The sequence below is a fragment of the Liolophura sinensis genome, chromosome 13 (assembly GCF_032854445.1).
Source record: "Liolophura sinensis isolate JHLJ2023 chromosome 13, CUHK_Ljap_v2, whole genome shotgun sequence".
In the NCBI taxonomy this organism is placed as follows: domain Eukaryota; kingdom Metazoa; phylum Mollusca; class Polyplacophora; order Chitonida; family Chitonidae; genus Liolophura; species Liolophura sinensis.
Window position 1 is genome coordinate 15,681,325 of NC_088307.1, and position 13,391 is coordinate 15,694,715.

General features: G+C 40.0%; 1 protein-coding gene across 1 annotated transcript; it reads left to right on the forward strand.

The window, feature by feature from the left end:
• The first annotated feature begins 3,216 nt into the window (after window positions 1-3,216).
• On the forward strand, window positions 3,217-12,765 carry LOC135480760 (vasopressin V1a receptor-like). Its single transcript, XM_064760682.1, has 2 exons — window positions 3,217-3,430; window positions 11,563-12,765. Exon 2 carries the CDS (start codon window positions 11,614-11,616, stop codon window positions 12,631-12,633), a length of 1,020 nt encoding a protein of 339 aa, XP_064616752.1. The 5' UTR covers window positions 3,217-3,430; window positions 11,563-11,613; the 3' UTR covers window positions 12,634-12,765.
• Window positions 12,766-13,391: the final 626 nt, after the last annotated feature.

Genomic DNA, 13,391 nt, shown 5'->3' on the forward strand with positions numbered 1-13,391 from the left:
TCTATAAGGTCGTTGATATCTGTGCTGACAGGTGCACTTTCATTGGCATGAAATTGGACAGTTCAAACGAGGTCTCTGGTTGGAGCTAATGCTCGAAATAATGATCCGTCCGGGTAGATCTGACCTTGACCAAAGGTTGACCAGGTGTAGGCCGAAATGGAAGGTACACGTGATTTATTGGTTGATTGTATTGCAAATCAGCGTCAGTTTTATGCTTTTGTCATTACCGTATTGCCCCATCGATTTAGTATGAATAGCACGTACTCGCACACTCGTATCCAGTCCAGCAGAAAATTCCCATTTATACCTTAACATCTCAAGCACGTCCTAATGTTTAATTGGTATACTATGAATTAAGTTATCCGCGTTTCAAAGATATTAAAACCTATACAGACAAACCCTCAGCTAACAATAATCCAGCCGCTGAAACTTTTCAAATTAGTACTTCAGGCAAGTCACTTAATGGCTGTTTCTTTACCGACGGAACTTTTCGTTGAGAATGTGTGTGTGTGAGTCTTTGTTGTTATTTTTTTTTTTTTTTGGCTTTAAATATTAGGACGCTCATTGGATTTTGTTGTGAACAGGTCATCTTTCAACACGTTTTGCCGTGACAGAAGTTGGAATTCAAGAAATGCTCGAATAAAAACATTAAACGCTAGATTACCGTTAAAAAGTGGTTTACCGATGCCGGCTTTGACAAGTCTACACACCGGATGATCTAGAGAACTGGTCTATACCAGATATAAAGGTCAGACTCAAGTAACAAAGGTACATATGTCGGAGAGCGCGGACACATGAGCCCCCAACTAAGGAGAGGAAGGGCTGCTTTATTCCACAAATGAACGATACAAAGGGAAACCCCTGCAAAAATATAAACAATTAGTCAACACTACAGAATACATGTTTTCTCCAAAAACACAATCCACGACATTATCGATTAGGCACGCACTACAAATGAACAAATGTGGAATATAATGATCAACCAGAATAGATAAAGATGCAAATCAAGCTATCGTTGCGGGATTACAACAATTATATCCCTTGTATCGACTATCCAATATTCCGAACAATCGAAACCGTGACACTCAGTTGTGATACATTAGAATATAACATACCCGAAGCCCATCCTCATTACAACTTGCGGTCGCTGTGAGTTCAAGTCCAGCTCATGCTGGCTTCCTCTCCGGCCGTACGTGGGAAGGTCTGCCAGCAACCTGCGGATGGTCGTGGGTTTCCCCTGGGCTCTGCCCGGTTTCCTCCCACCATAATGCTGGCCGCCGTCGTATAAGTGAAATATTCTTGCGTACGGCGTAAAACAACAATCAAATACATAAATAAATCATTACAACTTCAGCGCATGAACCTATGAAATAGTCCTGTAATTTAGCACACTAATATTGACAACATAGTTGAATCGCACTGAATATAATTGGCGTTTATCCAAGCAAATGTGTTGCTTAATTTAACGTAAACAAGAAATAATTATACAAATTATACAATATTCTTACATCGAGTACAGCACAATGTCAGTGCCCGACACGATTTCAACACGGTATAGAATCACATTCCAGAGATGAAGCATCTAGTACAATAATATCAATTCAGCTGGCAGGCCACACGTAACCAAGCACAGCCACACACAGCCACACTCTGCCACCCACAGACACAAACAATAAGCACGTTTACGGTCCTCGACATGTAGAATTTTCCTGCTGTGGATAGATAAGAATTTATTTATTTATTTTGGTTGATTGGTGTTTTACGCCGTACTCAAGAATATTTCACTTATACGACGGCGGCCAACATTATAGTGGGTGGAAACCTGGCAGAGCCCGGGGGAAACTCACGACCACCGCAGGTTGCTTCCCACGTACGGTCGGAGAGGAAGCCAGCATGAACTGGACTTGAACTCACAGCGACCACATTGATGAGAGGCTCCTGGGTCATTGCGCTAGCGCGCTAACCAACTGAGCCACGGAGGCCCCGATAGATACGACTAGGTGCCGGGATGTGGATACTAAGTATAGAGAGACTTGTTCGGTTACATTACCGCTCATGAGCAAATTGTTCTTCTAGTCTTTTGACGAACCGACGGTTAACCACCTCAAACATGTAACATGTCACCCTGGACGTATCTACCAGTCATTTATCACCTTTTTGTTTCCCCCACTCCACAGTGACACTCTTGATGATGGCAAAATGAAATATTGAAATATTGAGTCAAAATAAAGCTTTCTGTTCTGAGTAATGAGTGGATTTACTGGATTCTGAACTGATTCCCTACAATGTCTATTTGAAGTACGTGCATGCATATAAAAATATTTACACCATGTTGAGGCCCATGCAGTGGAATTATTTGGACAGGCTTAACCTGAGTGCATGGTAAATTTCTGTGGCCGGTGTATCCTAATATTGTATACATGTAAAGATTAGAAAAGTAAAGGCGAAGATAGATTCTTTTAAGTACCAATTGATAGCTGGATTGATGAAGTAGTTATTGTTTACCTGGAATTTCTTTTGTAGGGTTCGACAGTGACGTTCACCGGTCAATGACGGTTTGTATAGCCATTTTACAGGGTTTTCTTTAAAATGGCCATAGCTGACTTGGAATGCCTTGAGGGTGTGGTGCTACTGTTTAAGCATTTTGTGTCAGCGGTTAGAACACAACTCTATAACTAATGTAAATTGACCAAAGACTGGATTTCCTCCGGATTTTCCTCCATTGGCCAACTATAACATTGTCGTCACGCCGCTGCTTTGGTTAATTCTCTGTGCTGTTGTCTTTTATATCATAAAATGGCTCAAACGTGTTGAACCTAAGTTTATACACCTATATTAATGGTTGATTTCTAAATTCTTGATTGTTGACTTTGAATTCCATCAAAATCGTGCAAGACAACTTTTGGTTTTGGTGATGCATACAGTTTATATTTGATACATCTTCAGAATGTACCTCCAGAGGTATAAATGAAAAGCACAGCCGTATACAATTATATTTCATATATAAAAATCAACATTGCGTATTGGTAGAAAATAGAAAGGCGAATCTCGGTATCCGGGTTCATATTGTACAGAAGTGTTATTGGTTGATTTATAACTTGGTTGTAATCGATTTATAATACCCACTGCGTTATACATATATGACTGTACAGCGTCCGAGAAACAGACCGGTGTAGAGGACTACACCGTAAGAGACAGATCGACGATTATCGCGTCACTGATCAATGATAGGAAGCATTTTGTTGTGTTGATGAGTGGGTTGGCAATAAGAAGGCTTGACGAGGCTAGGTAAATGCAGCTGTGTTGTGACTGAGAGCGTAGTGTGCGATGGAAATGTAGAAGTCCACCTCTTCGCCACCACATGAGTCCACCTCTTCACCACTACATGCGGCCGCGAGAAGAGACAACTATATACACCCGGGATTCACAGGTAAGGACTTAGCATTTCTCTCATACATGACATGTTTGTTCAGTGTACTATCACAGATTCAAACCACTTTATTCACCATCGACTTAAACTGACAGGATGAGATACGAGGCGTTTTGACAGGACTGCACTGCATATAATGTATGTACACACAGAAAAAGTGCTGTAAATGCTTACTTTACAATGACAAATGGGGAAGATCTACAAAACTGCTGTACAAATGCAGCTTTACAATACCAACCTTATCTTTATTAAATACACATTTGGAAATATATATGAAATAAATAAATAAATAATTTCTACTGGACAGTAAATGTATTTCGTCCCTTAAAAGTATGTCGAAAAAGCTCTAGAAAACCTTTAATACACGCAAAAAAAACACACAATAAAATCGGATTTTCCAAAGTTTTTGTTCACGGTATTCATTATTTCTTCAGCTTTTTAACGAAGTAGTAAGACAAGGAGGTAGCGAAGCAGCGATGTTGTGAGATAGCGAGATGACTCCCCTCACTACTTCGTTGACTCGCTTCGCTACCTCCTTACCTCACATGGCTACCTCACTGCCCGCTTCGCTACCCATCTGCTTCGCTATTTCACTACCAGGAAGCGAGGCAGTAAAGTAGACGTCAGCTACCGAATATCGCTTTGTAGCTTTTGTTCATTTACACCTGAATTAGTGATGCGAGGAAATGTCATGAAATTCTGCCTTCTCATCAGCTAACGGGCCACCCGCAACTAATTACAGGTTCACAATATGGCCTCCAAGACAGCGGTAACCACGACCTGCTGTTTGCTTTTCTACCTTTAACACCTCTTTAAACTATAGATAGTGGACTTCCATTTCCAGTATGTCACCAGCGAGTTTTCTTTCAGTAATAAACACATATATTCGTATTACAGTATCATCGCCTGGGGCTTAAAAGAAAAAGAGCACAAACAACACACAGGGTGAAGAGACTGGTTATTTTGAAACCCTAATTTTAAACGAAATTCTTTGGCATGGATTGAATATAGAATAACTAACATGCATTCACAGATTGTATATTCATACAGTCTAAATTTACACAGCCTGTATTCACATAGTGTATATTCAGAATCAATACTCTCTTATACACTCTTTTCACACATCGCTCACGGTCTTACAGTCTATTTTCACACCTCCTATAGGCTGTATTCACAGAGTACGTGTTCACAGAGCCTATATTCACATAGCGTATATTTTTTCTCTATTTGCATATAATATATATTCACAAAGCCTATACACAACCTATATTAACACAGCCTATATGAATACAGTGTATATTCACACTGCTTATGTTCACATAGCCTAAATATTGACACACATCTTTCAGCGTATCTGCCTTGTCTGGATACACAGTACCCTCTGAGACAGTATTGCTATCAGCATTCCCTGGAGTCAAAAGAAACGTTTTATACTGGCCGTAATGTTTGCTTCATTAACTCCATTAGGCTACATTTTGTCTTCAAACAGAAGGTCTTGATAGTTCGCATCATTTAGAGCTATTTTTGTACTCTATTCTTATATTTAAAGAGACTCATATTATTGATCAGTTTGTAGATTAGCCAGATGGTCTTTGAAGGCGGCTGCTCATATACATGTTTAAGAGGATGAATGGTATTGTTCAAGCGGCTTTCAAAGCCCATCAACTTATCTACTGAAATGTAAATTTGAAGCTTTACACGATGTAACTGTGCATAATACATCAATAGTACATGCTCCAATTACCAGATTATCCTTGCCACATCACGTAGATTGGTTCGAAAAGGTCTATACTACTCTTTAATCTATAATACACAGACATGTACATTTTGGAGGGAGTGAGTGAGTGAGTGAAAGTTTTAACGTCGCTTTCAACAATATTTCAGTTTTATCGCGACAATAAAACGTCAAGTAGTCGACCTACTACGGATAATTCATTTATTATTCAGTCAAAAAAGGACACCAGAAGTCACATAACAAACACAGACGGTAGTTTAAAGTCACAGCTTTCCTGCCATACCAATGGTAGAGAGAAAATAAAAAATAGTATCACTTTCTACAGAATTGAAAAGTTCTGAAAGAGAGCTCACGTGATAAAAGGAATTTCGTACAGGAGCAAAGTCGCCACAGTCAAGCAATATGTGCTTGACTGTGAACCGTTGATCACAAGCAAAGCAATGAAGAGCATTTTCTCCTTTCAACAAATACCCATGCGGAGCACGTGTGTGACCGATACGACACCTCCTCGAAATGCAAGAGCGGAGACGATGCCGTGAAAGGGATGGTGCTGGACCAACAAACTGACGAATATCATGCAGTTTGTTGGCTGTCTGGTCATCCCATTGAGCCTGAAACAAGCGCTTGATATAGGAGCAAATAAGTGAACGCAAGTCCGAATATGGAACGTCAGTTTGGGTAGTAACGGAATGCAGAGCCGCCTTCGCGGATTCATCTGCAACAGAATTCCCAGGGATACCCATATGCCTGGGCACCCAACAAAAGACAATGATAAAATCTTTATTAAGTCGTTTAAACATCTCCCAGATAGACAGAATGTCTGGATGTACAGGCGAACTAGCCCGAATTGCCTGGAGGCAGGAAAGGGAGTCACAGCAGATGAGAAATCTGCTACCTCCTAGCTCTGGAATGGACCGAAGTGCGCACAAAATTGCCTTGGCTTCCGCAGTAAATACAGAACAGGAATTTGGAAACCGAGTAAGTGGTCGCTTCCGCAAAGATCATCATGGACGCTCCAGCTGAATTCCGATCTTAGCCCTGCATCAGCCAGAGCTAAATCAAGGACCAAATAAGTGCCCTTTGCAGGATGAAGGTAAGTATGTGTGCCATCATTTAAGACGCATAGAGAGTTCTTAGATATAAAATCCTCCAATACAGAGCCCTTCTGGTTACGTTTAGAGTCACCCCAGAGAACACTGTGGGCATTAAAGTCACCCAAAAGAAGACACGGTTTAGGTAATTGATCATATAGATTTTGCAGCTCTTGTTGGTGAAGAGTAGAAGAAGGTGGTATATAAATAGAACAGATTGTTAATGCTATACCCAGTGATGCGCACCGCCACCGCCTGCAAATCGGTGTTCAATGCCATTCTATTGTGTATTACACCCTGCCTAATCAAAAGAGAAGAACCCCCTGATGCCTTTCCATTGGTAGACGCGGCAACAGCGTGATGAGATACATAACCTCGACATTGATAACTAGGATCAGTCATCAGAGTTTCCTGCAAGGTAAAGCTATAGGATTGAGGTCTTGAGCTAACATCTGGAGCTCTGCGAGGTTACACCTCAATCCTCTACAGTTACACTGTAAGATCTTTGTAGTAGCCATTATTAATATTTATTTATTCTTTTTCTTTTTTCTGGACTTTTTATACATCGCTGCCGTACGTTCAGCAAATTTTCCTGTGACAACGTTATCAACTTCCTCTGCTTTTTAACCTTGTCAACTTTAGAATCACGTCGCAATGTGCGATAATATGACCCCAGGGATGTTGAGACAGGTACCAGGACCTCACCCTTGCCATTGGTATAGGCAAGCAAGTCCGGGCTATTTGACGTCTGAGATGCCTCGCAAAGGCTCTGGGGCCCACCTACTCCTGGCGATTCGCTTAACTTCCTGACCTTATTTGTAGCATCAATGTGCTTATTTCGAATCTTTTTGCTGGAGGACATGGAGTTAGTGACAACATGCCACTCTCCAGCTTCCTCATTGTCAGCAGCAGAGTTATCCAAAGTCGGCCTTGAAATTTTCTTTGCTATCACATATGTGACAGGCACGGACCTGACCTCTGTACCATAAAGGAATTCTAAAATTCCCAACCGAAATTGATTGTGGAATGATCTCGGTCACACCACTCATGTAAATACGGCGCATACCATTCTCAAGTGACCTATCAAAAAGGTAATGTTCCCGGCTAACGTGATGGACCTTGCCATACCGGGACATCAAACCTCGAATAGTGTCACCGGGCACCTCGATCGGACATCGAGATCTAACCAGGAGCCTTTGCTCCTCCACATCATATATTGGACAATCCACCCCTTTGAATGTGAAGCCGCTAGCCAACAGCTGTTCCTTCACAGTTTGCGTAGCCACTGTAACATTCCAGACATCTCTAGAGACATTGATTAGTCCCTTTAAGACATTAGGCCGATTCCCCACTAACTCCTTTAGCTGATTGTATACTTCAACCGGTTGTACACCTCCCTGTATTACAAGCTTAAGGCTTAAGGGTCTATTTACTCGCCCTGCCCACAACATTGTGGGCCAGGGCGAGAACGACTACCCTAAAGAGAGGACCACAACTATGCGTTTGGAACAGTGTGGATGCTGAGTGCAAAATAAATACGATATTACAAAGTGGAAATGCACTAAACTATGTACAGGCTATTTACAGAGAGGCTAGTGAACACGTCCTGCCGCTAAGAGCGACAGAACGTAATGTCGCAATACCCTCAGACTGGGTGACCACTAAACAAAAGCTGAGAGCACAAAGCGTACATTTTGGAGGGGATGAAGTCAATAGCTATACCACTGGTCATAGTTCTATATGTCCGTAGGATGCATATGTACGTAGGATGCAAAATATGTAACAATACATATTTTGTTATTGACAACTAATATTTCAGCATGGTACATGTACACGATTTAAACACTGATTTCACTCAGTCACCTAGAATATACCTTGCGTCTTTCCAGCATCATTGAAAACATTTGACTGCTACTCTTTGCATGATTCCTTCCTATTTTCATACTTTATATACTTTCTCAGTTCTTTGGTAGTTTGTATTAAACGTCGCTTTAGGAATTGGCCTTGCGATTATAGACCTGGAACGTCCATCTTGGCTGATGGCTGGTATACGAATGCCTGTTTCGACGCCATAGACAGATTCACATTTAAAACGGTTTTGCTTGAATTCTTGAAATTCTTGAACACATGTTTGGAAAACGTTTTTGACAGAATGTACTGTATCTTTCTTTAATTTGCCGGTTTATGGAATTACATACATGTATACAGGTTCTAAAACCTAAAACCATATCATTTATGGCCAGAATCTCCATGTCTTGGTTAGAAACTCAGTGGTGAAAAAATATCGTATTTTGGGATTTGTAGACATCTATGAAATCATGAATGCAGAAAAGACACAAAATCAAGTGTATCAAAAATTGTGCTTATAGGTCTAATGGCATAGAAATGAAGGAAATGCCTTGGAAAAAACAACAACGCGGAATGTTTGTTTCGGATGATTAGTTTTAGATGGCTAATGTATTAAGTGGTTGATTATGCAAAATGGCCAAGTATTATTAGTATAAATAGTTCACACATGAATTGCCGTAACGGTGTATGTATACAAATATGCATCATTATGTTTTGCGATTTCCTCAGATGGCTTTTAACAACAACTACTTTACTCGCTTTTCTTTCTTTAACACGCAGCAAAATAGCTTTATTCTGACTATATGAGTGTACTTTATTCATACTGATTTGTGTGTGTACTTTATTCATACTGATACAGACTTACACATCATAACCACCCACGTGTTCGGACTCTTTTGTCGTCCCTTTATACATAATACATTGCACGAGGACTAAATTGATTGGAATTGCTCACGGTTCATATGTGTATAGATAAGCTTTCAGCTTTCCGGACAACCCGCCACAGCCCTCCATCACAATTATCTCACAAATCTCACCATTAAGCACCGTCCCATTACCACAGCCTACTTCAGATCGTGACCACTTTATACACTGGGGTCAGAGCCATCCCGTCGGACACACGTATAGACATACAGATCCGTTATACAAAGGGGATTCACTTTAGCATGCATCAATCATTTTAATGAACGAATTATGCCTACAATGATGGACACACGCAAACTGCATGCCGCATGCAAACTCCATTCCGTCAATGGTGTGATTTACATGACCTGAGTTAGCATATAATTAAAGACGTACGGCATAAAGAGTGAAACCAGAGCAGCGACGACACTGTGACAGCTGGTAAATGGTCACATGTAACCGGTGAAATACGGCCTCTTGTCAGTTTATCTTAGTTAGGGTTTTATTCTAACTGTTTATGTAAATGTATAAATAGTGGGAAATTACCCTAGCACCATGGCTTAAGCAGAATTAGAAGAGTAAGGTTTTAGGGAAAGTGAAGAAAAATATGTCCCAAAAATCAGAAAAAATTCCTTTTTGATACATATTTTATATTTTTTTTATTTTCCCTCTATTTTATGCGTAATGTAACAAAATTTGAAATGAAGAGTAAGGTTTTAGGGAAAATGAAGAAAAATATGTCCCAAAAATCAGAAAAAATTCCTTTTTGATACATATTTTATATTTTTTTATTTTCCCTCTATTTTATGCGTAATGTAACAAAATTTGAAGTGAAGAGTAAGGTTTTAGGGAAAATGAAGAAAAATATGTCCCAAAAATCAGAAAAAATTCCTTTTTGATACATATTTTATATTTTTTTATTTTCCCTCTATTTTATGCGTAATGTAACAAAATTTGAAGTGAAGAGTAAGGTTTTAGGGAAAATGAAGAAAAATATGTCCCAAAAATCAGAAAAAATTCCTTTTTGATACATATTTTATATTTTTTATTTTCCCTCTATTTTATGCGTAATGTAACAAAATTTGAAGTGAAGAGTAAGGTTTTAGGGAAAATGAAGAAAAATATGTCCCAAAAATCAGAAAAAAATTCCTTTTTGATACATATTTTATATTTTTTTATTTTCCCTCTATTTCATGCGCAATGTAACGAAATTTGAAGTCACTGACGTTAAGGAAATGACCACCCCTCGAGAGACACTCGAGGGATCAATACAAGTCGTTTTACAGCACAGGGAAACTTACCACAAACTCGGAACCTACAGGGATCTTCAACGTTTAACAAGACTCATGGTTGAAACAACCATAACAGCTGTTCCATTTACTCGTCCATGCCGATATTTCACATTTCGATGAACGTCCGCCATCTTGCCCTGGGAATCATAACGTCATAACACCAATCAAGGGCCTTGTTACATCTCAACTCACACAATCAGCGAATGCACTATGTCATTATTTCGTTATTTAGGTAATTAATACCATACTGGAGTAGTAACCTTGACGACCGGTCTTCATGTGTAAACTAACTGACAAGTATATTTATCGGAGGGTTGAAGTCAGTTACTGAGCTGAACTTGGTAAACTGATCAATACAGCTGGCCTACCGCCCCGGACCGCGTTACAGTGTTTTCCGTCCATGGTTGGAAACATTCAGAAATTATGTCATCGATGAACATACTCGGAACACGAGACCAGCTTAGCGCCCCAGCAAAGTTGTATTGACTGCCATCATCGTTGATATCACCACAGCAGGCTACATTATTTCCCGACTGCTGGGGTCCTAGGAAAAGGCAGTGTAAAGCCATTTTTACGCCGGAGGCTGAGAACCTTTTTGTACTTTTATATGTTAGGCCATATCATATATTCCTTACTAACAGACAAAAACCAAGCGTTTCATACATACTTTAAAGACTCATTGGTATCAATAGAAAGGATTTAACATGCTTGCAGTCAGCTAACCTATCCGTCGAACTATTAACGGGTGTAGATGGTTTCCCTGTTCGCGAACGTTTAGCTATACACGTAGTTCATAGTCAGGTCCTCGTGACACAAATCTGGGTTTAACGGAGGCCCTGCGCAAATTGCTTTGTCTTTCGTATTGTATTAAGTTTTCTATTGTCCATTTCTGTGTTTTTAGAAGTGTGCACAGGCGATTGTTATGTAAGTAACGTTAATAATCACGTTTTATTATGAAATAGTATTGTTTCTACATTTAAATGATCATGATTTAGGCCTTGTCTAATTTACGAACTATCACACCACTGCTCTGGGTTTACTCTCTATGCTGTCATCGTTTATATGCAGATTAGTATACACAAATCTTATAATATAATTATACTCTTTATGTTAACACTGACGTTTTCTTTAAAAGAAATTATTCAAAACTCTTCGGTGGCCTTGTAAAGTGGTTGAATTAATCAGAATCGTGCGAAATCTGTCAGTTGCAAAAAGCTATTATTTAGGAGAAATCCAATATTTATTTTATTTATTTTTTCGCAGATAAAGACGTGAAGGCCTTATCAAAACAGCAAAAACACGCGTGCCTAGGAGATGTCGCTTTCAACAACAGATGAAGTCCTCCTCGTTGCATCTCTTTCCGTGTACTCAGTTGTTGGGGTGACTGGCAACGTTTTGATCCTTCTAGTGTACCATAGAAAATCAGCCAAATTATCACTTGTGAGCTTTATCAGGCTTTTGGGCATCGTGGATTTGTTGGTGTGCGCTTTGATCATACCTTACACAATTACCTTCGAGCTGCACTATGTGCAAAATGACTTCACTTGTCGTCTTTTCGAATTTGTGCGCCATTTTACAGTTTTGGCTTCAAACGCGACTCTCTTGGCCATTGCCGTAGAACGGTATTATGCTGTATGTCGTCCTCTCCAAAGGTTGGAAGAGGAACAAATCGCCAAGGGAGTGACTGTGATCGCTATAGTAAGTCTGTTAATGGCCTTACCTTCAGTTTTCATGTTTGCCGTGCTTGCACCGGAAGTCGACTCCTATTTAACATTGAATCAAACGGGGACAATTCCCAATGAAAGTAACATCCGAGAATTCTGTCATTTTACCCCGCAGTATTTAGGTGAAAACGGAACACTGCTGTATCAAGGTTTCCTGGTCTTTCTTTTCTTCGGAGGAGTTATTGTGCTGATCATTTTCTATTCGTTGGTATACACAGCCGTCTGGAAACGCACGAAAACGTGGAAGCTAAACCAAGTGGTACCAACAAGCGCTATAAAACTTCCCTCCACCTTTTTCACCATTGCTACCATAGAAACTGGGTGTGACGCTGAACCAAGTAAAAGCAATACTACTGTGACCAAAGAATCGCCATGTTTTCAGAACAGGTCTAATTTTCTTACTGTTCCAAGCTTCCGGCACGACGAAAGCAAACCCGTCAGTGAAAGAGACAAAGTCTTGAATGTACCAGATAAAAACGAGCAGAGTATATCTAAACCTAAGACACTATCAGACATGGGTTATTCTGAAAACTCGTCAAATACGTCAAAGAAGAATAGAAAGCAGTGGGATGCTTCACACGTCAGAGGCTGGGAAACCCGACCACCATAAAACAGCTACGATGCTTTTTGTGTGCACTTTGGTTTTTGTGATAACCTGGATTCCTTTTTGGTTGGATATTTTCAACATAACACATTCCGTTCCGTTACGTTTTCAGTTTTTTATCAGTTACGCCAGTAATCCGGTAATTTACGGAATAGTGAACAAAGAGGTGAGGGCATCTATTTCCTGCCTGCTGGCTGACTGCGTGTCAACGCTGAGAACAATATATCAGACCTGAAAAGGGATGATGCTATGTAAAACAATGCCAACTACTTCTAATGTAATTGAAAAATTATGAAACCTTCGCTGAAATCATTAACGGAAGCTCTTAAATGTACCACCAATTGGAAAAACAAATACAAATATAGGGTATATGTAGAAATACAGAAGTGTGCGTTATAAGCCGGAAATATATTGTTTGATTTTGCCTTTTAAACGCTAGTTTCGGGGTTCAATTTCAAATCTAGTCATACCTAAGATTTGAAAATCGGTAATCTTGGTACTACCCCGCCAAAATTAGGAATAAAATAAGATGAAAGTAAAATCTTATCAACAGGGTGTCAGTATACTGAGGTGGGGGCGTCCGGTGTGTTCAATTGGGCGTCGAGTCTGGTGTCTTCAGCATGGCGTTCCAGTGAGGGAGCCCTATACATCTATCGGCACAGGGTCCAGACTGCTACACGGAGACAGTCTTGATATGACCGAAAAATGTTGAACGCGAATTTTTCACTACTTCCATGGCAGTTATTTTTATGGGTGAAGGAAAA